This window comes from Neltuma alba, unplaced genomic scaffold, assembly GCF_004799145.2.
Source record: "Neltuma alba isolate B1F8T4 unplaced genomic scaffold, ASM479914v2 tig00012627_pilon, whole genome shotgun sequence".
Lineage (NCBI taxonomy): Eukaryota > Viridiplantae > Streptophyta > Magnoliopsida > Fabales > Fabaceae > Neltuma > Neltuma alba.
In genome coordinates this window covers 10,263-35,338 of record NW_021637067.1, presented here as the reverse complement: position 1 = coordinate 35,338, position 25,076 = coordinate 10,263, and the positions used below count along the sequence as shown (strand labels likewise).

At 33.8% G+C, this 25,076-nt stretch overlaps 3 protein-coding genes across 5 annotated transcripts; 2 read left to right on the top strand and 1 right to left on the bottom strand.

The window, feature by feature from the left end:
- Nucleotides 1–618: 618 nt before the first annotated feature.
- LOC114729307 (class-10 pathogenesis-related protein 1-like) lies at nt 619–1,549 on the top strand. Its single transcript, XM_028916289.1, has 2 exons — nt 619–904; nt 1,018–1,549. The coding sequence occupies exons 1-2, from the start codon at nt 724–726 to the stop codon at nt 1,311–1,313; spliced, it is 477 nt and encodes a 158-aa protein (XP_028772122.1). The 5' UTR covers nt 619–723; the 3' UTR covers nt 1,314–1,549.
- Nucleotides 1,550–2,002: 453 nt separating this feature from the next.
- LOC114729310 (LOB domain-containing protein 24-like) lies at nt 2,003–2,691 on the top strand. The gene is made up of 2 exons (XM_028916293.1): nt 2,003–2,155; nt 2,425–2,691. The coding sequence occupies exons 1-2, from the start codon at nt 2,003–2,005 to the stop codon at nt 2,689–2,691; spliced, it is 420 nt and encodes a 139-aa protein (XP_028772126.1).
- Nucleotides 2,692–3,007: 316 nt separating this feature from the next.
- On the bottom strand, nt 3,008–25,076 carry LOC114729303 (calmodulin-binding transcription activator 5). Of its 3 annotated transcripts, XM_028916283.1 has the most exons (14): nt 13,154–13,373; nt 12,953–13,067; nt 12,333–12,458; nt 11,683–11,798; nt 11,482–11,570; nt 11,331–11,376; nt 8,963–9,080; nt 8,443–8,568; nt 8,298–8,356; nt 6,759–7,172; nt 5,718–6,415; nt 5,034–5,583; nt 3,634–3,948; nt 3,008–3,548 (listed from the first exon to the last, which is right to left on the bottom strand). In XM_028916283.1, exons 2-14 carry the CDS (start codon nt 13,017–13,019, stop codon nt 3,489–3,491), a joined length of 2,784 nt encoding a protein of 927 aa, XP_028772116.1. In that variant the 5' UTR covers nt 13,020–13,067; nt 13,154–13,373; the 3' UTR covers nt 3,008–3,488. The 3 variants fall into 3 exon arrangements, with proteins under 3 accessions (XP_028772116.1, XP_028772118.1, XP_028772117.1); XM_028916285.1 differs by lacking the exons at nt 12,953–13,067; nt 13,154–13,373 and adding an exon at nt 25,068–25,076 and having other exon boundaries at nt 12,333–12,448; XM_028916284.1 differs by lacking the exon at nt 13,154–13,373 and having other exon boundaries at nt 12,333–12,475; nt 12,953–13,023.

The window sequence follows — 25,076 nt, the reverse complement described above, 5'->3', positions numbered from 1 at the left end:
TACGGTTTAACCCAGTTACTCATAATTATGGTGTTCAAACGTTGCTAAATGCTAAGTGTGTTTTTTTCGGAGGAAAACATGTATCTGTATCTTAATCTCAAAATCAGTTCCATGATTAACTGCGCCTTTAATAAGTTAATACCCGTTGGGTAAAAAAAAAAAAAAAAAGTACCCATTGCCAGTGGCTCATTGTGGAAAAATATCGTAAACACGCCTCCAGCAAAGTAAAGCAAATATGACCTTGCGATATACCACTATGCTTTTATATACAAGTCACTTGCACCCGCTTTTGTCAAGAAAATTGATAAAATTTTTCACACTTGTCCCTATTAAAGAAAGCTTATTAAAAAAATATGTTTCACATTTTTTTATTATATTAATAAAGGTCAAATTTAAAAAAAAAAAAAGTCATTAATTATCCTACAAGTGGTAGGAGACAGGGAAGCTAGACGCCTTCTAGATTTCAGAAAGTTCAAACCCGCAATGTTTGACCACTTGACCTCAAACTCTCTGGTCAAAGTTGAAACACAAATAGAAAATTAACGTACACACACACAGAGTGACCCAACAACCTCAAGCAATGAGCAACTTCATGGCCAAACCGCAGCTTGGTGGTGCCCATATAAACGTACCATGTCCATGAACCAATATCCATAACTGCTAGCTAAGCAATATCTTCCATTATCTTCTCAATTTTCTTCTTCGAAACAACACATAATCACAATGGGAGTTTTCACCTTCTCCGAAGAGAGCATTTCCGCTGTTGCTCCTGCCACACTCTACAAAGCTCTGGTCTTTGATGGCGACAACCTCATCCCTAAGGTTGTAGACGCCATTCAGAGCGTTGAGATCCTCGAAGGCACTGGTGCCGCCGGAACCATCAAGAAGATCAACTACCTCGAAGGTCCCTTTTCTTTTTCTGTTTCTATGTCACTGAATAATTTAGTTTGAATCTGTTTAAGAATGTTTGGTTTTGAGAGATTTTAATGAGAAATGTGGTATTATGTGTACGTACAGATGGACAGTTGCACTACGCGAAGCACAAGGTGGAAGCAGTAGACAAGGACAACCTGGTATACAACTACACCTTAGTGGAGAGCGACACTTTCCCTGAGACTTTGGAGAAGATCGCGGTCGAGACCAAGTTGGCGGTCGCCCCTAACGGCGGATCCGTCGTGAAGGTGACCGTCAACTACGTGACGAAGGGAGACGCTAAGCCCAGCGAAGAAGAGCTCAAGATTGGGAAGCAGAAGGGAGATGGACTCTTCAAGGCCGTTGAGGCTTACGTCTTGGCCAATCCTTCTTACAACTGAAAGCTTTTCAGACAACGTTGGATAATAATAACAATGTGATCTGATCAGCCCCAGAGAACTAATAAGACTAGCTCTCATTATAATTTGCGGAGTTTATAGTTTATGTTCTGGTTTACTTGCATACGGTTTCATTCTTCTGATCCTCATTAAGCTCAGTGAGTCATATGTAATGGCTGGGAATTGAGATTCCCTTTTTGCTCCGAACTATGAATATATTCATTTTATGTTTTAGTAAAGTTTGCGCCTCTTATTTTGTCTATTTCAAAAGCTATTTATTGATTGTTTTTCCGTGAGGTGCTATATCATAGAAAAGCCAACAACGTTTAGTGTAAATTCTTAACATGACTAAAGAAGGAAATTGGTATTCTTCTCCTATCAAAATGGGAAGATTTTGAAAATCATTGTCACACGTAAATGGAGGATTATAACTTTGCCTTCCTTCCAAAACTTTCCTTCTTGATGCAGAAAATTTGAAAAAATGTAGCCGTTGGGATTTTAAGAGTAGTTCCATTCCTTGTCAATACAAATACCCTCTTCTCTCAAGCAAATGAGAGATCAAAATCTCTGAAAGATTTTCTCTCTATCAATTCAGAGACTAGAAAGATACTGTGGAAATCTTTTTGGTGTGCCTGAGATTTTCTCTTGGATTATTATCTTTATTCCTCTCTCTTTAGAAGATTTTTGAGATCATGATTTCAGGTCGGTGTGCAGCTTGTAAGAATCAAAGAAGAAAGTGTCCTTCCGATTGCATTTTCTCTCCCTATTTTCCTCCCAATGATCCTGAAAGATTTGCTTGTGTTCATAGAATATATGGTAGCAGTAACGTTGGAAAAATGCTTCAGGTAACTGCTAAATGAATAATTAATTTCAATATCAATCCATTTAGTAGCTAAAATAATACAATAGCGCATAAAAAGTAGAAACAAATAACTTGACTGTCTCTTATAATAAGAATCAAGTTTTCCTCTTTTTTCCCCCCTTTTCTTTTTCACCGTGATTTCCATTCGTTTCAATATCATGACGTAACTAGCAAGTATGTGATGCAAAAACTAAATTAGATTTACTTATTTTGATATTCATTAACATATTTTTGAAATTATAATATTTGCAGCAGATCCCAGTGCACATGCGAGCACAAGCAGTGGATACCTTATATTTTGAAGCAAGATGCAGGATAGAAGATCCTGTGTATGGTTGCGTTAAGCTTATATCTCAGTTGCATCAGAACTTACATGATACAGAAAGCGAACTAGCCAGAGTTCAAGCTCTTATTGCATTCCACAAGCTTCAAATCACACAAGTTGAACTTCATCAACCCACCTTGGATGCATCACAGAGCAGCATCGAGCAGTTTCAGAATCCTTGGTTTATTAATTAGGATTTGTCTTCTTACGTATGAGCGGAAGGCGTTTCTCTTTTCTTAAATGTTGATCTGTTCGATGGAATTAACTTCAATGTCACCATGGGATTTTATATCTTAATAAATATTTGGAGCCCTGGTCCAAAAAAAATAATTTGGAGCAGTGTTTTCAAATTTCTTACATGGAGAAAAATACTAACACGCATTATTATTAGTATACACTCCTTCAATTCTAAATATAAAACCCACTTTGTAATATAAATTACGCTATAAAGTATATCTTATATTTAAGACCGGTGGTGTATATTGCCAATCATCTTTCAAGATCAAGCAATAAATAATTTTCTCTGGGATCACAAGAAATTTGTTTAGCGTACTACCATAATTATCTGTTCTCTCAATAATAACATGGAATAAGCAATGCGCTTGGGCTGCAGTGCAATAACAAAATTCAGGAACTCTGCGCTCTTAACAGTGAATCTCACTACTACTTAAAAGAGAAAAAATTTCGCTCCTAATTTTTTTCTTATTTTATTTCTCTCTCAAGTGTGGGCATGATGGTTTCTTTTCTTAAAAAATGTCGACCTGACTAGAATTTTCGTAATGCTTGCCCTATGACTTGTAAAGCTCCAAAGATGACCCGTTCAAAGATATTAAAGCAATTTGAAGGGGCCAAAATTTGAAAAGCTACTCTAGGATTTAACAATATCTACAAAATGTACAACCAAGGCACCAACAACCATTCATAGATTATTCATTTGTTGGTTGTATCCATACAATATGAGCCTTTTTTCTGGGGTTGTCTTTGTATCATCCTATGCCAGCACTCCCATATCCACCTCAGAATTAAGGAGGTCTTCATATTCTAGTTCCAGCTGCACATCGCAATTCCCTAATTTAATATATATAAATAAGCAAAATGAGACCTATCAGTAAAGGTCACTAGGATAAGTAACTTGCCTTTGCTTGATTATGGGCTAGTTTCATCCTCCTGTAATCTACTTGCGCTTTCTTAGAGCGGAACATAGCTTGAACACGTACTACAGCTCTCTCAACACGTTCTTCAGCTTGTTTCCTGCCAGTCCGGAAAAAGTCCTCCTCCGTAACAAACCCTGTTTCCTCCTTCTGACTTGCTGCTTCTTGGACAGGATTTACTTGTAGGCCACGGAAACCCCGTCTCTTTAAACGCCACCGCAGGATTGCTTTCTCAACCACTCCAACAGACCAGATAATTTTGCGGTAGTTCTGTCGCTCCTTGAAGGCCCGGAAAGCAGCCTGCAATGGAACATAGGTGATCAGTCTTTTCCTGGATGTCGCTTAATAAAAGTATGAGGTCATTTCAGCTCATAAGATCTGCCGGTATCATCTCTGGAAGTCTGAAAATGTAATGTTCCCTTTTGTTGCTAGATTTGATTTAAGAGTCAGGTGAGGACCAACTCCTGCTTTGGTCTCCTGACATCAATGATTTTCATATAATTGTTTTATCATGAGATATTATCTTGATGATCATGCATGTCAAATTTCAGATAAATGTGTTCACAAGTTGAATTCAGAAAGTAAATCATTGAAGATATATGACACTGAACCAATTAATACCATAGCACAGAAGTTCCAACAGCGCTTACATTAGGAAAGCATTTTGTTAAATGATAGATTTTGCAAGAGTCCAATATAAGGTTATTGAATATATATATATATATATATATATATATATATATAAGGCCATCTCTCTCCCCCTTAAAAGACATAACAAATGCAAGGCTGTTTAATTCAAGCTTTTAGAAATTCATGTTTTGATAAAGAACCAAAATGCTCTTGCATTTCTTGTGCCTTCCACAGAGAAGCAAGGTTGTCAGGGTCCATCATTAGATGTGGAGGATTCTAACCTCCGCACAGACTCAGCATTATCACGAACACAATTACACAAACACTTCCCCTAGCACCAGCATTTCCACGCCGTAGTGACTAGATAAGCAGATGGGAAAACCTTTAAAAGGTCAACATAGCAGCCCTTCACAGGATATGCCATATTTCAACATCTGCTGTAAATTTTTTTTTTTTTTTGGTTGGCAATATCTCCATTTTAGTGATAGAACAGAATAGAAAGCTTCTTTGCAAACAAGTTGACATGAATTACTCCGCCGGAGGAAAAATGGTTTTTTGGAGCTTAGATCTACATTCTAAAACACTTGAATCAGCACGGCTGCACCATAACTTAGTCATGCTGTCATCAGTACCAACTGATAACAATCTACCGTGTGAATTTTGATTAGATCAAACTCAAACAAAGGACTTGGATTCGCAATGGGACACATTTAAGCAGCAATCAGTCCTATCAGAGGCAGAATGGTAGCACTAACCTGAATTTTGATTGCTTGGCGACGCATATTGAGAAATTGTCTACGCATCTTCCATGTACGAAAGGTATGCTGGATGTGAGCAGCAGCTGCCATAGACTTCCTCGACTCAAAGTTTCGAAAAGCATGCTGGATCTTCATTGCTGCAACTATTTGGCGTGCTTCAGCCTCTGGACTGAAAAGTTCAACTGCATGAGATCGTAATTTTAGTGAGTGCTCCCTAAATGCAGCTTGTATGCGTGCTGCAGCCTCAGCAGCAGTCCGATAAGCTGCTAATGTATCCTTCATATACAGCTGATCCTCACTGAGCTTCTCAGAATTTACTGGATCCCTTGTGCTGGTAGTTTCCAGCGAGCCACTGATATTCCCCGCTATGCTCATTTCATTGAACTGCTCAACCAGAGACTTTTCCGAAAGATAAGCTGCTAAGCCACTATAACCCTTCCCCTGAGCCAGATCAGCAGCAGTAAATCCACCAGGATGTTGAGGAGTAGGATCCGTGACCAAGTTTGGCCTTGCACCCGCAGATAATAGAGCAGCAACCATTTTCTCCCTGTAAACACATTTCAAATTAAATAAGTAGCTTATCCAAGTTCATCAATAGCGAAGCCACAACAAAAGAAAGAACTTTTCAATCAGTTCAGTGGCTGCAAAACTGTTCTAAAAAGTGCGTATGAAACACTGTACCTTCCATAATAAGCTGCCCAGTGAAGGGCTGTCCACCCAAATTTATCACGGAAATCCAATGAAAAACCAGACCATGAAAATAATGAAACGACCCATGTATATCCCAAAATCGAGCACAAATGGATTACGCCTTGTCCTTGGGCATCAACTTCAGTAGTCTGGCAACCTAAAATAATTCTCTCCAAGAGCCATTCCTTTAGTCTAGTCTTCAATGCAATTTCAAACAAGGCATCTTTTGCTTGTGGAAATGGAATTTTGCGGTCTTCAGTAGACTTAATCAAGTATTGCCAACTTTTGGAAATATATGATGTCTTGGAGACAAATTTCTTAGCCTCCTTCAGCGCATCAGGTAATACTTTACTAGAGGTAATGTCAAGACTCTTTTGTGTAGCAAAGAGCAAATAAGCAAGTCTCATCTGAAGTCGAAACTCCTCCCCGTTGTGCCTGTCTTCCATGGAAGCTGCAGGGTCTTGCAAAACAGTAGTACGATACTCAAAATTAACAACTTGACTTATGGGCTTGTGGCCATCAATACTCATATAGAGATTCACAAAACCAGGGGAATGTGGTGGCACCCAGCATCGGTACACACCAACTTGAACAATTTCTGCGGGAACAGGTACATCCCCACAGATACAAAACAGATTGGACTTTGCAAGGTGCACATAATCATCATGAAAAAATCCCGTTATTAGGACCTGGAACAAGCAAACGAAGGTAAGAAATTCTATTAGAAGTGGCAAAACACGAAATAGTAAATATTTAAATTATCAACATCAACTATTTATGGTCTAAAGCGATATGTGACAACTTATTTAGATGAAGATGTGCATGTATAATGCCAAGGATTGCAACTCCTATTTCTCATTGGATTTTAGCCCTATACTTTTAAGCTTCAAGGATCGACAAGCATATTTTATTGTCTCAACAAAAAGCTCAATATGGACTAAGCAGAAAAATGATAGGCACTAGGAAAAAATCTACATGTACAATATCTGATAGACACTAGCTATCAGATACTTGAGAATCGCAATAGCAAACCTTTGTTTTCTCAGCAGAGCACGCCCAGACAGGAGACACATCAGTGATATTAAATAATTGTTCTGGCAGAGAAGATTGATGATTATCCAACCCTGAAGAGTATGAATCATGAACAGATGAAACTGAGGATTCAAGACCTGAGTCATCAATAGAAGATGGTGAATCAGCCATCATATTGTTTATCCATTTTCCAAAGCTGTCCTGGCTTTGCAGAGTGTCATTGATGATATTTCCCACAAAATCACCACCACCCATGGTGCTAGAATGTCCACTCTGTGCATTTGAATTTAACTGATTGGTGGCTGTCTGAAGATTCAAACTTTCAGAAAAATTGTATTGAGCACTATTGTTCCCATCAATTGAATTGTTCAGAATATCAAAAGAATGAATTTCCGCAGATTGATTGTTGACCACCTAGTGAGAAGATAAATCTATAGGTTACAAAAGAAAGCATCAATTGAAAAGAAAGAAAGCATGAAATCAACAGGATATGAACAGGAAGCTTGAAAAGCAAAAGGTAGTAATTCTAATTGTGACTAGATCAAAAGTTGTGACATCTGCATATCAGTTTGCTGAGACCTGTGCACAGATCTGCCTGGTTAGCATGCTGGCAAATCTTGTCATCATAATGCCCATTCTACTATTTACCACATAAGTAATGTGAACAGGGTAAGTAGTAAACAACTCCCCACCGATTTGCAGATAAATCTGCAAAACCCCGCATAGGAGGAAGACTTAACAAGCATCCAAGGTTCAACGTATTTGGTTTATCATCTTCCTTGAAACATTAAGTGGTCAGGGAGCCCAGAAAAAGGGCAGTTTCCTCAAGATTAAGTGCTTCATCAAAACCCAAGTTACTGCAGACCAAAAGTTATTAATTTGAATAGTAAATGCATATTGATACACCGTATATACAATTACCTTCAATTTTTTGTGTCAAATATACAATTATTCTATCATTAATGGCTTCACATAATAAGCATATATCAACTATGATCTCATATTGATATATATATATATATATATATATAGGGAGGGAGGGAGGGAGGGAGGGAACTTTTAATCCCTCAAGTTTGCCTCAATTATCAATTTAGCCCCTGAAATTTAATCTTCATCAATCAAGTCCCTAAAGTTTATAACAAAACACAATTAGTCCCTATGATGTTATCTTCCCTTTAGGCTATAAAGACTTATGGTGTATGGTTATGAAACTTTAGGGACTTGATTGATAAATATTAAATTCCAGGGACTGAATTAATGATTGATGCAAACTTGAGGGACCAAAAGTTTCATTATCCCACATATAAACATGGAAGAAAATAAAGCAGCCACATGCTGGATGCTACATGCCCGGACATCAATCAAATCTGATGTCAGTGAAATATTATAAAGTCCTCCGTTTTAATATATATTGTCAAATTAAAAGGTAAAATAGGTTCTAACAAGAAGTTCCAAAAGACTAATTGCCCCTGAACGTCAATGAAGAATACAATATAGAACAATATAGTGAGGTTATTGAGAAAACCATTGTCTCCTTACCCTGCTTGAATTTCCATTCAGTAAAATTTGTTTTTCTTGATGAAGAAATGGAACCTTTCCTGCAAAGTATTAAATTTGAAATTTTAAGATGATAGGGTGATTTCCAGACTAGATATCGGTTCTGCTGGAAAGCACAATAGATTACCTTCAGTCGGAGTGGAAGTAGTAGAGGTGTTAAGATCATTTGTAACCACTAGGTCATCCCATTCAAGTGTATTAATCTCATGAAGCCTCAGTTCGTGACTTTTAACAGTTGAATTGTCATTCAGCTCTGTCTCAAACACAGGAAAAACTGGGGAGATGAGGATACATAGCTAATAAAGTAAATAAAAGTACCGGACCCATGACAACAGTCACCAGATGTTAACCTACTATGACTATATTTAGCATCCTAAACAAAACTGAACTTTATGATCTTATCTTTAGCTTCCTATGGGAAAGGCGGGAAAAAGTTAAAAGGAGAAGGGTGAAATAGGCACTACAATGAATCGGTAAATGAAACTAGTCTTCATGCATTGTATATGTTAATTCCTCTTACAATATCCAGCCATAAAACCTTAAGATTTAAGCAATAAAAGTATCAAAGCATGTTGCAGAGAATTGTAATAAGCCAGTTGCATAGATGGTTTCCAACAGTACATAGAATATCATCTTAAAGTTCTCACCACCAGTGCATGCCTTGTCGATCCCAGAATCCAATTCTTCTGGTATTACCCATGGTGTTGTTGGATCAGAGGGAGAACTAGCATTTGAATATACAGGTGTGGCTGGAGAACCTTGTGACTGTGCCATAGACCACACTACAATGGTTAGAATGTCATATTGTGCTTGTCCAACAGATTAAATGGTAGAGCACAAATAGCAAAGAAGTACGAATTTTAAGCTAAACATAAAGATGCGTTAGATATCTTACACAAAAACCCAAAAAAAAAGTGACAAAACCCCAGCACCAGCTAGATATCAGTACAACAATATGCAGCTGCCCGCTGGTCAAGAGCATGTTACAGGCAGCTACATTTTCTATTAGGGTATAAAATGAACAGCATGAAGAAAATTAAATCCCAACAACTAGGTTGGTTGAAGTATCAGAGAAAGTGGGGTTGGGAGATCTTTAAGAGGATGGTGTAAGAAGGAGATAGGAAAGACAACCCACTCAATTGAAGATTTATTTAATGAAACAATGAATGGGATCCGATTACCTCTTGATTGGACACTACAAAGTCATTAATGGCGTAGATTGCATTTGAAGGGTGAAATTTCCAATAACATGTTTGTGATATTGGTCCTTCTAAAAAATAGGCAAGGGAGGACAGTGAGGTGAACTAAAAATGGAAATGAGAAGGAAAAAAATATTATAAAGAACCCAACCCCACTCAATTTGGAGTGAATTAAAAATTGGAGGGTGGGATGCATTATGATGGCTTCCCATCTAATCAATAGGCAAGATACACAATTCATTCCACTCGATCATGCCCTGCTCCCAAAGCATCCTCCCAAATAGAAAGAAAATATGCTTATCATAAATGACATAAGTAAAGCAGCACCATAAGACAGCCAACGTCTAAACATTTCAAATCACATCAACGTGCCTAAAAGGTTTGGATTGCATATTAATACATGGCGATCTGAGAACAAGCTTTCCAACTGTCATGCTCCCAAGAGTCCAGGACATTAGGACAACCATGGCCTCAAATGAGTAGCCTGAGTTCTCTCAGTAATACTTGGTAAAAATATACTCATCATTTAAACCCCCTCCAAATGATATGGGACTTGGGTAACACATCCACCCACTGAATTGCATAACATGATCATTAGGTCCAACAGATGGCTACCGGCCAGATAATTTCACCAGAGTCTAGCAAGGGAGGAAGAGTCCAACTAACCCAAATAATTATATAACATCATCTGATCCCCTCTATATAATGGGGAACCTGGGGTAACACGGTCGCCCTGACTGACTTACCTAACATGCTAATCCAGCCTAACAGCATTAAGGTCTACCACATCATGGGTCTCAATACTCTTCCAGACATTATGGGATCCTTGAAGCTTTGGAGCCATGTGTTCCTTCATTGTTGCCTCCATAATGGTGATCAAATTCTCACATTCTTCTTCAGCTTTCTTGGTCTGCATATCTCAAACCACAAATTCTGGCTTGTGATGGTTCCATGGCCATTTTATAATACCCCATGCCCAATCAGTCCGACATTGTTGACAAAGGCTCAAGCAAATGGTTAGGACAGTTATCATAATAATTAGACCTTAGGGTATACCATCATCTAATTTGAAGTGTATACTGTATACAGTGACAAGTAGTCTGAAAAGCATGCTGTGTCCTTATATGGCATGATACCGTTAAACTGGGGTACTTTGGAGTAAAGCTTATAGACAGGGAAGGCACAAGTCACCAATTTTGTCACATAATAGATGCAGCAATTGCTGCAAATTTTCCAACACAGGCAAATGAAGGGACAAAGGCCCCTGTCATGTTTCTCTATCAAATCTGCCTTTAGTTTGCTAGCATTAAGTCCGAAGTTTGCTCGGTACTTCAATTTATGGTAAAATGCTTCTTCTTTACCAGACTTTCTCTGTTAATCACATATTCATATACTACTATATTTCGAATGTTTTGCAATATATATAACTTTCTGTACACGTGCTATTTTCTAAAAGTTGTCATACCCCATGTTCATACCATATTACCAAAAAACAAAAACAAAAAACAAAAAAAAAAAACTTTTATCCACACCAATGCAATCTCGATTGTGAGCTCCACACTTTTCAACAAAAGAAATCGAAAATGTGATTATCAATGTGAGAAATGTAGTTTATAAATGCAATTTTCCATGTAATCAGACATGCTTGAAAACTCCCTTCCTGACCTAAGGATTACTAACTAATTACTTTGATCTGAGTAGGAAAAAATATATGGCCCTTCTTTTAGACAAGCAACAACATAAGCTACAACTTAATCAGATCTTGTACAGTGAAAAGAGAATTTAGAAGGAAAACAGAAGAGGGAAAAAGCAAAACCTCATGTATTTCACGATAATGAACAAGGACAATATGCTCCAGACTCCTGAAATAAATAAGCATCATTACCGAATCAGATTCAGCAGTATCATGCATACATCACAGATTGGAAATGAGGTTTAAGAGTTCAGCTAACTATAGTTACACATACTTATCAAGCAACCAATAACATCTGCGGACAAAGTGTGGGTTTTCTTCACCATGTGCGTAGTATACATGGATCCTTTCTTCATTACCAACCTGATTGACGGGGAAAAAAATGAATGACCAGAAGGAGTGTCAAAAACCAGATACTGCGACATCAAATTCACGTGAACAAACATATACACCCTAAGAACATGAGAATTCTCACTTTTAAGTGCTCGTGAGCTTCTTTAACAGTTTTCCCATCCTTTTTCTTTTTCCAATTGTGGCCATCTTTACGAAAGTTCCTAAGCTTCTTCCTGTCAAATAATACAATAGTACCACCTGGTGTGCAGAGAAAAAGAACAGAACATCATAATCCGAAAAGAAAAAAATACTTCTCAGATTTATATTAATCATAATATATGAAAAGGCTGTGAATGAATTATGTCACATGTCATTTGTAGTATACTGGTTCACTCATAATGTACATCACAACAAGATTCGCAAATCTCTAATCTTACAAGTTTACCCTTTTCTCTATTTGTTAAGTACTGCTTAGATAAGAATTCACAGATTTGAAAGTTTATAGTTTTGTTAAAAAGATCATCTGAAGCAAGAATGCCATGCTTTAAGCTTTTATATTGGCATGGAAGATGCGCTGTAGAAACTGAAAAGCAGAAATGGATGAGATAAGAAACAGTCTGCGTAATTTTTTTTTTGAAAAAACAAACACTGCATCTCTTTTCTTCATTATGACTCTTTAAAACTCAAGGACACGAGTGCAAGCTTGTAGAACAGATCTTGTTCAAGGTCGTGGAATAACTGCACATCAACTTTACTAGCATCAAGTTGTTGCCAATAGCAATAGATAATTACTTCTCGGCAAAGTCACTGGCTTGACATGGATGGTAAAATGTTTGTAATTGCAGAGTATGGCATGAATCTCATTGGGTCGAAGCCATCTGCGTCTTGCTTCCTCCATAATGATTCCAACATCCAACTCTGGGCCGCATAATAGACTATTTCAGTACATAAGTCGACAAAGATTATTCACAATATGCATTAATCATCGCTAAATATCTGGTCGCCAAAATAAGATTCGCAAGGGGCCAACAAATAGCAAAAGAAGGGCACCGTGAAAACACAAATTATCAGCTTTCTTCCTTCCCCATAGTAAAGCGTGAGTGTTTTATACTAAACTACCTTATTGAATCAAAAGCTAAGACTACTTATTCAAATGGATGACGTCAAATATACAAAGATTCCAATATTTCTTCCCGTCGTTACATTCCTTTTTAACATTGCTTAACCAAAACTAAAATCGTATGATATGTAATATGATTCACCAAACGTTAGGATCAAAACAAGTAAAATGATAAATTTTCCAGCTTTGTGTTATGCCATTTCAAGCATCGAAATTTCAACTCTGCCATCACCTGAGAGAAAGACAGTAGCGGGAGAGAGAACAAGATGAAACCGTTCAAATACATACATACCCTGCATTGTATGGAATCCATGTATCTCTGAGCCCAAGAGCTGCCCCGTTAAGTTGTTTGCCATCATACAAACCTCCGACAGATTCCGAATTCCCCGTCAGAGCTTAATCAAAAACTGCACAGCTCTATCTGAGAATCTTGTGCCAGAATTAAAGAACAGAATCGAAAATTATAATAAAGATTGAATAACAATCGACGTACCGAGAATACGTTTAGTGTGGTCAAAAATAAAGATTATGATTAGTGAAACTGAGATTAAACCGCCAGAAGAGTTGAAAGAGCCCTCAGAAAAAGAAGAAAAGAGTGAGGAATTTAGCTGATGGAGGAGAAGGGTTTAGTCGGATTGGAATCAGGAAGAAGAAACAGTAAGAAGGGCCCGTCGTCGGGCTGAACAACACTCTGTTCTGATCCTTTCTCAATTTCCAAAGTCAGGGAAAATATAGACAAACCAAGGAGGCCTCAATTCTCTTTCTAACTGACTTTTCTTGCATTGCGACTGACTGACCAATAATAATGCTCTAAAATAAATTATAATGTTACTTTAATATTTATTTATTATTTATTTATATTGTCCTTTTTTCCCAGTATTTATTATAATTATCAATAATCAATCTTTTTTTTTTTCGCCAACCATCAATAATCACTGGTCCTCTAATAAGTTACTCCTTCCGTCCTAAATATAGGATCCTTTTATAGGACCGGAAGAGTATTAAAATGCACTTGCAAAACGTATTTGGTCCGAAAAAAGAGTCCTATAGCAAGCCATGTGCTCTGCAAAAGGCCTGGATCCCCTAGAATAATCACCACCTCGTATGTATCGAACTTCGAAATCTCGCATTTTTGCACTGATCTTGAAAATAATTGATACAAGCAGGGCCACGAGGTGACATTTTATAGGAAAACTAATTTAAAAAATCTTATTTAAAAATTTGATTAATTAAAAAACCTGATACACTTTTATAGATAAAAATTACCCGTATTTTACTGAGTTAATACACGGAAAATACTGAACTTGAATTTATATTCTTCTAATTAATAAAAATTTTAAAAGGAAACTTTTAACGATTTGTTTTTATTTTATTTGATGCCAGATATATAATATATTTATAACTACTAATTATCCTTAAATTGTGGAAGATCACAAGAATTATTGTAGCTAACAGGAGTCTGAGTGTAATAATTCTTTTCGTTTTAAAGGTCAAGTTGTAGCTAACACTACTTGTTGAATTGAATTAGTACTTTAATGCCTTCAATTCATGTAGTGTTTTGATCAATTTATAGATTCTTTTGATTTATTCTTAAGATTGTTTCATACTTATCAATTTATAAAATAAAATCACTTAAAATGTTTAAATTGCGTACTTTCTTGACCACTAGGACAATGATACATTGATATTACATGGCATTATTTTATTTTTTTGATGAAGATTATTATTGTTATTATTGTTATTATTATATTATAAGAATAATTCAGACGTTCCCCTTTTTTGGTTCAAAGTTAGTCCGTCATATTTCTGGCATGTTTATTTTATTTCTTTTGCCAATTTCCACGACACATTTTGGGCATATGGTAATTGTACATCGTTGAGGCAGAGATATGTGCGCACTATAAAAAAAAGCGTATAGAACATTAGCATCACATGGTGGGTTTATTAGAAAAAAGTTTTTTTTTTCATATATGTATTTATAATTTCTTAGCTTTGCGCGGCAGCAGTCCATGAGGTCCCCCCCTTCTAACAACAGGCACGGATCGTGCCCTTTTTTTTCCCAAAGTAGCAATAGATAGCAACCCATGAATTCAAGGACACTAAAAAATTTAGTCTTATTATAAATAATTATTTTTCATTTTACAAAATAAAAATCCCTTTTATGGTGTAAAACTATTTAAAATAAATTCATCCAAACTAACAATATTCACTTCAAATTTGATAGTTAAATACGAGATTTTCACGTGTATTAGCCTATCAATATATATATACACATATATACACACACACATGCGCAGTCTTGTATTTATAAATCTCGCTTTCTGATATTGTGAAGTTCCCTAGCATGGAGCTGATGTATTGGGAATTACAATCTTAAACACAGGTGTTAACCCTAACAAATGATTGGGAAATCATGTGCAAAGTAGGTAATCATGTGCCGAAACAAAAAGTACGTTGTATAAATTTATATTTTTTTTCCTCCAAAATATTCATATGAAGCATAAGAACCCACTAAAAAGTACTAGTAGTTTCAATATACATAATTAAAGAGAATAATTTAAAAAATTAATATATATTTATTAGAAATGATTAACTTAATAAATTTTTTTAAATATTTGTAAATTAATTATTTAACTCTTTTATAAATATCTAAGTGAGGTAATATATGGGCTAGCTTGAAGCGGATACTACCTCCTGTCCTTAATATAAGATTTTGTTTGATTTTTATTTTGGTCATAAATATAAAATGCCAATCCATTTTGTCTCTCATATTTATGTATTTTTTTTCAAAATAATTCTTGTAACAATGATAGTTCTAACTAATACAATTCCTTAATAAGAATATTTTAGAAAAGACAACACCCATTTATTGCAAATAACTAACTTAACGTCTTTTTTTAACCTCCTCAAATGAGTCAACTAGTTCTTATAATTAGGATCGGAGGTAGTACTCGGTAATCAGCGGTTTGATATGTGGGATGCGACGGAGGACCCCTGACACACAAAAAATAAAAATAAAATGTGCCTCAGTGAGAATGACCTGCACAAATGGAATACATATATATATGTATGTATGTATGTATAAAACAAACATACGAGGGTGAAAAAGGGAGAAAAAATGCAAATGTTTAGGAAATAATAATATGAGTAATACAGAGCGGAGACAAAAGAAATAGCATTCACCCCGGACAAAATAAGTGTTAATATCATAAAGATAACTAGTACAACAGGGGTTGGTCCAAGTGGTAAGCGGCTTGGTACCGCTTAAGTAAGGTTTCGAGTTCGAGTCTCAGCGTATGCATAAATTCCTGTTAGAAGACTCACCCACCACAGCCAGGTGCGCGATGCGGGTCGGATCCAGATGTTGTCGGAGCAAAGCTCCGGTGAACTGGGTGGGCAACCAAAAAAAAATATCCATCACTTGATTCCTAGGTGTCTAACACACATTAGATGTAACCCCCCCGTTTCATAATATAAGATGTGGGTTAGAAGAAAATTATAGTCTGAAATACTCTTCCGATCCTTAATATAAGATCCATTTAACTAATTTGATTAGATTAAGGAAGTTAGGTAGGTTAGTTAATTATAAAAAAAAGTGACACATTTTTTCTAAAACACTATAATCATCCTTCTTAATATCCCATCTCCCTATTCTACTTGATTATGGTTGAGGGAATATCCATGTGGGTAATTTAGAGAAAATTAATAAATATGAGAAATGGATCTCATATTTAGAACCAAAACCAACTCAAAAATTGGGTTCTATATTAAGGACCGGAGGAATATAATATAAGACCTTATTAGAACAATTAATATAATTTTTTTCATTTTCACCCTTATTAAATATAGGAAAGAGATGATAAATGATAAAAATGTAACATTAAAGATAACTTTATCATTTTTTTAACGGTAAAATAGGGAAACTTTATTATCTCAAGATATATGCAATGCTTAAACTTTTATTTATTGGTGTGCCAGAAAAGTTAACCAATTTCTTATGTTATACTTTTCTGGTCTTATTTATAAATCACTTTCAACATATTTCACATAAACCAAGAAAAACTTTAAACTTCGTTAACTTTCATTTGAAATTTAACAACTTTTCAATTTCATCCCTATTTAATATACACTATAACTCATGTAAATAAAATCAACACAATAATAAATAAAAGGTAAAATTGTATGTCCGTATAAAAAATTTCTCTCAATACCCTATAAATAGGATAAGAAAATGTCTTCTCTCTCTATCCCATAAATAAAACTAAAGGAGTAGACTAAAGGGAGTATGATAGCTTCACATGGAGTTATCATTAAAGGATTAATGATAAATGCTACTGGAATCAACACACATATATTATTACTCATGTACGAGGAGGTCAAGGTCACCGAATATGAACAGCATGTGCAATAATCTTGAAAATATAAATGTTACACCCCCCATATTAAATATAAGTCATTTTCAAATGCTTATTTTTGGAATCATCAAGCAGACAGATACATATGCGTGTCCGCGCGCGCGCATGTATATTAATTATGTTTTTAGCATCAAGTCATTGGACATTCAAAGGTAACCTTAATCAGTTTAGACATCCGAGTTGGGAAGGACCAAAAAATCACAGAACTCTTTTAATAGATCCGGTCCTAATTATAAAAGTCAGTTAACTAATTCGAGGAGATTAAAAAAGTAAGTTGAATTAGTTATTTGTCCTAAATATGTGTTGTCTTTCATAAAATATCATTATTAATCAAGTGTATTGATTAGAATTATCATTGTTAGAAGGACTACTTTGGAAAAAATATATATAAATATGAGAGACAAAATGGATTAGGATCTTATATTTAAGACCAAAATAAAAGTCAAACAGGATCTTATATTAAAGAATGGAGGTAGTATTTAACATTAAATCACATGTAATTGTTGCTTATATATTCCTCCGGTCTTTAATATAAGACATATTTAATTAAAAGAGTATTCAAATACTCTTTTTTTCGTTACTTGATTATGGTTAAGGAAGTATTTATAGAGATAATTTTAAAAAAATTAATAAATATAAAAAATAAGTCTTATATTTATTATTAAAATTAATTTAAAAATTAGGTTAGGCGTTTGAAACGGAACCGTTACATTTATCATATGACAAAACTCGTTTTTTTCCCCCTTTTGGGGGGGGGTGTCTTATCATCGGTCCCGTGGTCGCACTAATCCTGACGTTGTCTTATTATCTATCTTCATCACTATTTTTCAAAGACCGACCGAAAAGGTCCGCACCGATGGATCGATAACGTCAACTCAATGAAAAAGAGAAATGATACTAAAAACTTGTTTCAGATTCTTTTTAACTTGTGTTTTGGATTTTAGGAAGAATTATAATGAGATCTTAAAAAAATTGTAAAACAAATCTCAAAAGTTATCAGTTTTCATTCTAAAACTTGTTATTATTAATTGTTTAAATTGTTATTAAAAATTTTTTTAGTAATTATTTCTCTTTCTTAAATCTTGACTGTAATTCTCTCTTTTTTTTTAACTGTTAGTTAAGTGCAACATAACATCACTTTTTTCTAGAAATCTTGTCTTATTTTCGTATCACACATGACTCATCCTTTTAAAAGCATTAGGAAAAAAAAATCTCCCACTAAAAATTTTATTAATGAGGAGAATTTGATAAATTTTTATGTAGAGCATTGGTACTCTAATTTGAATCGTTCTTAGTGATAAAATTCTAGACCTCTCCGTAATTTTCTTATATTTTTATTAATTATACATTTACGCAATGAATTTTGTGATAATAGATTATTAGTTAGCTAATTAACTAATTTAAGTAAATTAAAAAAATTTATTAAATTAAATATTTATAATAAATAAGTATTATCTTTCATAGAATACTCTTGCTAATCATGTATATTAGTGATAAATACTATTTCATAAAATATTTAGTACGTACAACTATTATATGAACTACTTTGAAAAAAATTGAATAAATATGAAAAATAGAGTAAATTAAAATTTTATATCTAGGATCAAATTGAATATCAAACTAACTTTTATATTAAGAACGAAAGTACTGTGTGTGTTTATGAGCGCCAATTCAATTATGATCCCACCACTGTGGATTCTGCATAATTTTAAAATGAAAGAATTATAATAAGATTCTAAAAAGAAAAAATAATTACAAAATAAGTCTCAAAAATTATCTTTTTCAATTCTGAAACTTATTATTATAGACTGTTTAGATTATTAGTGGGATGTTTTAGTAATTTTTTTTTATAATCTCATTATAATCCTCTCTTATAAATTCTAGAATGAAAATAGAAACACGGCATGCAAGGTTGGATATGAGAGGCCGCCGGGTCCTTCAAACACCTGACGAGGACATGCTTCCAAGTTCCAAGTTCCAAGTTCCTGCCGCGGACGAATCTCAATCGCCTTCCTTTAGATATTCCTTTATTATTATTATTATTATTATTATTATTAATTAAAACTTAGGTGAGTTGGATTGAGGGGTTCATTAAAATCAAGACATGTCTCACATATTCCTCTATTTCTGTCTTATTTATTATAATAATTTTTTAATCATAAAATATAAGATTAGATCGTTAATCCAAAGAATTGAAAATATTAGTTAAATTAATAGTGTATAGAAAACATGCATCAATTTTTCCTAGCTCTTTTAACACAAGTTACTTGAATCTTTTATATTTAAAAGCCGGCGAGTATATAACATTGGATTGATCTAAGTTTTTTTTTTTTCCGGTGAAAAGGACAAGTTAGGCCTGAAGGAGAAAATTAAAATCCTAAAAAGCTCATACAGTCGTTGCAGTAGATCTTCCAGCAGCTGTGGCCTCTTTGTCCTCCAATAATATAACCAGGCATTCAGTTGAAGCCTCTGGAATTAAAACTGTATCAGTATAGTCACTATGACCTGTCTTAGCCAAAAATCAGCACACCCCATGATGGTCTGGATTGATCTAAGTTGTTGGGTGCCCAAGTTCAAATAAAAAAACGGCTTCTTGTTTTTCTTTCTCGGTTTCTTCATATTATCTATCTAAAAATGATCAATATATATTATTAATGGTTAAAAGACATCTAGCATCTCGAAATATTTTTTCAAGTACATTCAGTACTCTAAAATACTTTGTAATAAATCTAATATAACATCCTAAATTTTATTTTAAGATTTACGCAAAAATAAAAAATAATCAAAATAATAATCAAAATATAATAATATTTATTATTATTAAAAAATAAAAAAATAAAAAAAAGAAACCCCCACCCACCGTTTGCCCACAATGGAAATTTGGAGGGTTGGAAGTAATTAAGAAGAAAAAAAGGGAGGAGGCTGTTGCAGGAGATAAATGAAGAGAAGGGTGATTAATAAGAAATAAAGAGAAAGCGAAAGACAGGGTAGAGAGAAAAAGATTGTAAGAGGCAAAGAGGAAAAAAGAGAGAGCTAGAAGCTGGGGATACGTGCTTTTTGAAGGATAAGGAAAGCATTTGAGTATCATTTAGATACATAAAATTATTTTTTTTTATTAAACTTTTTTCACAAATATTTTCTATGATTTTAAGCTTTCTAATGACAATATTACTATAGTAATTTAGGTATGGCGTAAGTAGTGAGTTTTAATAATAGATAACTATAAGGATTTAGAAGTAAATGAGTAGTTATTTTAATCGGTTTAGATTTGTCCATTTGTTGGTTTTAGTATTTAAAAATTAATTTTTAGTTAAAAATATGTTATTTATGGGATATATCATATTTATACCAATCAAAATTAAGTTAAATAATTTATTTGGATTATTTGACATATTATTGCGATTTTAATTGGTTTTGTTTTATTTATTGGGTAACTGGAGGTTTTAAAATAATTATTTTAGCTAAAAAGTCCACTATTTGTGGAAGAAAAACTTATAATTATACCATTAAAATTTTGATTATATTATTTATTTATGAATATTTGAGGTACTATTGAATTTTGATGGTTTAGTTTCCAGGTTTAAATTTCAAATGAGATTTTCTTAGAATTTAAAATATAATAATTTCATATTTGAAAATTTTGAAAAATTCTTTTTATTAGAGTAAATAATCTGAAGGATGTAGATGAATAATTTGGTTTGTTAAAAAATTATAAGTTTGTTCTAAAATGCTTAATTTTGGGTTATGAGCGTTGTGAGAATTTAGAATAAAAATTAAATTAAATTAGAAATTTAACTAATATATATGCTTAATTAATTAATTAATTAATTAGTTTATATTAATATATGATTATATTAATTGTGTAGATTAATTATTGGATTATTGGTTTGAGCACGGGGTTGACTTGGTAGTAATCTTTTTTATAGCCTCGTTGAAAGATAACTACTTTCCACTTGTTATGTATAATTGTATGATGTTTGTGAGTAATTTCAAATTACATGAGATTTTTGAAATACCATTGGGATATGATTTGAGCAATGAAACGTATTATTGTTGAAATTGCTTTAAGATACGTCATGTTATTGAAAAATAGTTATGAAATTATGAATTGATAAAGTTATCATGTGGGACATAAATTTATTGAGAAATAATTTTGAGGATTGACATGATTATTGAAATTTAGAAATCTTGATTTTGGTAAATGTGAAAGTTAATATGTTACTGGTAAATGATTATTTTATAAATATCCTGAATATAAATATGAGAGGGGATGATGAATATTGATTGATGAGAGGCATATTATAGAGCAAATAAAAATGGTGAATTTTGTACATATTATAGAGGTAATAATGTGATAGGACGCCAGATGTATACAGGTTGATCATTTGGCCCATTCATTGTTGTAGGGCATATAACACCCAGTTAATGGACTAGACGGGGAACCCATGGTCCGATCTTGTACTCTGTGGATTTGGTCTGTTTACATCACCTGATCAGTGAACTTATTGCGTTGAGCTGCTAGTCACACGGGTCAGTACTAGTCCATAGGTTCAATCAAGGGAAATAAGGTGTAAGAAAATAAGGTGGAATTGAGAATGAGATATTGTATTTATATATATATATGTATAAAACCACGTGACAATTGTGAATGTTATGATTTTTGTAATTGTTCCACTTGACGCCTCCCAAGCATTTACTTATATGCCTGATGAGTAGAATTGTTGGTTATTGAGATATTTGTCTCACTCCATGGTTTAACATTTTCAGGTAATAGCTTTAAGGCTGGTCTGTCAGGGAAGGCAACAGAGGCTTAGCTATCAACTTTATCTTGTACAGCCTCCTTTTCATGTGATAAATATTTGTATATTGCCACATACAACTCCTTTTGCATACTATGATTTATCTAAGATCAATCGTCTTAGTTACTTTTGTTGCTAGATTGCATGCTAGTAAAATGCTAGAGGTTTCTAAGAGTTTACTTGTGTTTATAAGTTGTGGATCCACAATAACTTTCAAAAATAGTTGATTACTATTAGTCTGAAAGAATTTTATTCAAAAAATATCATGTTATGAGTTTAGAGTTAAATGTGATGTTTTGGATTTCGTAAAGCCCAAGACCTAATCATTGTGAAATATTATTAATTATGATTTTCATATAATTGATCTAGTAAAGCTCTTATAATCATGATAGATATCTCTAAAAATTAGTTCAAGTCTTTTCTATCATGGTTAGCATTTCCAACGGATCAAATTTCTTTTTATAACCATGATAGTCTTTTCAAAGATTATACTAAGATTATTTCTTACCATGGTTAGTATTATTAGCTTTAAGTTTAAAAATGTTAGTAACAGGTTGGAGAGAACCATTGTTACATCCAACATGTTGAAATATTTTTTTTTAGATGCATCTAGCATCTTGGAGTTTTTTTTTTGTGCATCCAACACTTTAAAATTTTTTTTTCATATGTGTCTTACACCTAAAAATACTATTTGGTGCATCCAACACCAAGGTAAAAAAAATACTTCAGGGCTGTAAATACATCTAAAAAATATTTCGTAATATTAGATGTATTACAAAATACTTTGGAATGTTGGATATATTTGATAAAATATTTTGAGGTGTTAGATGTATGTTAACCCATTATCAAACTGATATGATGTTTGGGAATTATAGTTAAGAGCCAAATCAAAATTCGTGAGAATTTTTTTTTTTAAAAAAAGTGATTAACGGCTAATGATGTTTTTAGATTTTTTTCATCTTCCACTCGAAACCTACACATTTAATATACAACTCCTATAGTCCTATTTATAAGGGAGGGAGAGAAGATATTTTTTAAACCTATTTATAGAGCACTGAGAAATTTTTTTTGTACTGATGTACAATTTTACCCTTCATTTATTACTGTATTGACTTTGTTTACATAAAATATAATATATATATTAAATATGAATAAAGTTAAAAAGTTGTTAAATTTTTTTTTGGTTGACAAAAGTTGTTAAATTTTAAATGAAAGTTAATGAAGTTTAAAGGTTTTGTTTAGTCTATGTGAAATATACTGAAAGTAATTTACAAATAAGACTAGAGGAGTACTATTTACAAAGAGTTGAATAGGCGATATCATACTTAAGTAAAATTTGAGAAAATGCTTAGTTTCAATTGGCCCAAAAAGCCTTTATAGTTTTTGAAATAACAAGACTTATTATAAAATTTGTATTTAATTAATTTCAATTCAATATTAAAAAAAGTATGTGAGTTGAAATATTACAATGCGAACACAAATTGGTCCAATTAATAAAAAATCCACTTATAATATGTAAAATTGTCTTCGCTAGCAAGACCTAGTAAGTTTTTGGAATCTAATACTTTGATATTATATATATATATATATATATATATAAAGGAATATCAGAACAAATACATAAAGCAAAGAACCGAGCTGAAGGGTCCGATTTTGCCTTTTACAGAGAAAAGTATGATGATGGTCCAATTGATTATGACTTGAGGGAGTCCGTGAGGTGAGTGATGCGGGGGATCCACACTTTTGAGTCTTTTCCTTCCTCATTCATTTCATCACGTGTCACCGTCCTAGTGGTTTTTTCATTCCATGTATGAAGCCAAAACAAATCAAATTTCAGTTTTGTTGACATTTCATATTGGAAAAATGCTTTTTTTTTGGTACAAAGGATGAAGCTAAACTTCAAAAGACGAAAACAAAACAGAATCAAAGGGGATTAAATCCCAGACTATCTAAGTTAGCCAAGGCCCTTAAATTAGAGGGATAGAAGTTGAAAAAAGCTGTCTGCGCAAGACCCTCCTTCGCCAAAGCTTTTGCTAGGCGATTTTGCTCTCTTGGTATGTAGTTGACCTCCAGCTCCCAGTCATAAGTCATCATCTCTTTGATTCGATGAAAAATTAAGCTGCCAACCTCCTTCCTACTTTCTTTTTTCAGCATGGTCACTAGAGTTTTAACATCAGATTCCACTATAACTTTTTTGAATCCCATATCATGAACCAGGATCAGATCTCTCAAAATAGCCCATTCCTCCGCTTCAAAAACAGAACAGCACCCCAGAATCCAAATGATGTGTGAACCCAGCAATCCAGTGGCCATTACAATCCCTAATAATGCCCCCACATCCAGCTTTTGTGCAAGAGGAGGTCATAGCCCCATCTACATTCAGTTTGACTCAGTCTGCGGGCGGTGGCAGCCATCCCGTAAGGAAATATAATTGTTCCAGGTGTGCATTATTTCAGACACAGGATCAGGGGGTTTTCGAAAATGAGGTTCAAAAATAACCTTGTTCCTCCAAGACCATAATTTCCAAAGTATCACACCCCATAAAAGATCCCATTTCGTATCACCATTCCTACCAATATCATTCTTGAGGTTAAGAGCAAACCAGTCACACAGAGGGGCTGTAAAAAATTGTTTGAAATACTTGTGGCTTACCAATTGTACCCATATATTTTTCGCAAAAACACAATCCCTCACAATAAGCAACACAGTTTCAACAAAATCACTGCAGTCTGGACATAAGGGAGAACAAGAAGACCATTTGCTTCTCCATGGATTTGTTGGCAATCTATTACTGAAGGCTATCCACAAGAAGACTCGAATTCTTTCAGCTCCCCTCCATTTCCATACATCTGTTCTTTTGTCTCCGTAGATAAGTTGTTCATAATATGGATCCAAATTTAGTAATTCAGGGATGGGAACTATACAACAAAATTTGTTAAAAATTAAAATTTCTGCATGATGTAACCTATCTCATTTCATTTCTTTATATGTTATTTCTTCACATATCAATACTTAAAACTTGAACCACTTTACTGCTAAATAATCTTCTAAAAAGAAAATTAAAGCGATTTATTTTTTTAGAACATTAAATTAAACAATTTTACTCTTTAGGATTTAATTTATGGAGTGTCTTTTTTTGGACTGTAATTTATGGTGTTGAGCAGGAAGGCATGTTGCATACTTCCATTGCAAGTACAATGCA

Excerpts from the sequence above, each read along its gene's own strand:
- LOC114729307 (XM_028916289.1), top strand. The coding sequence starts at position 724 with ATGGGAGTTTTCACCTTCTCCGAAGAGAGCATTTCCGCTGTTGCTCCT. Across the intron at positions 905-1,017 it reads GAAGATCAACTACCTCGAAG|ATGGACAGTTGCACTACGCG; the intron begins GTCCCTTTTCTT and ends GTGTACGTACAG.
- LOC114729310 (XM_028916293.1), top strand. The coding sequence starts at position 2,003 with ATGATTTCAGGTCGGTGTGCAGCTTGTAAGAATCAAAGAAGAAAGTGT. Across the intron at positions 2,156-2,424 it reads ACGTTGGAAAAATGCTTCAG|CAGATCCCAGTGCACATGCG; the intron begins GTAACTGCTAAA and ends TAATATTTGCAG.
- LOC114729303 (XM_028916283.1), bottom strand. The coding sequence starts at position 13,019 with ATGATGGCAAACAACTTAACGGGGCAGCTCTTGGGCTCAGAGATACAT. Across the intron at positions 8,357-8,442 it reads TACTTCCACTCCGACTGAAG|GAAAGGTTCCATTTCTTCAT; the intron begins GTAATCTATTGT and ends AATACTTTGCAG. Across the intron at positions 3,949-5,033 it reads GCCAAGCAATCAAAATTCAG|GCTGCTTTCCGGGCCTTCAA; the intron begins GTTAGTGCTACC and ends GTTCCATTGCAG.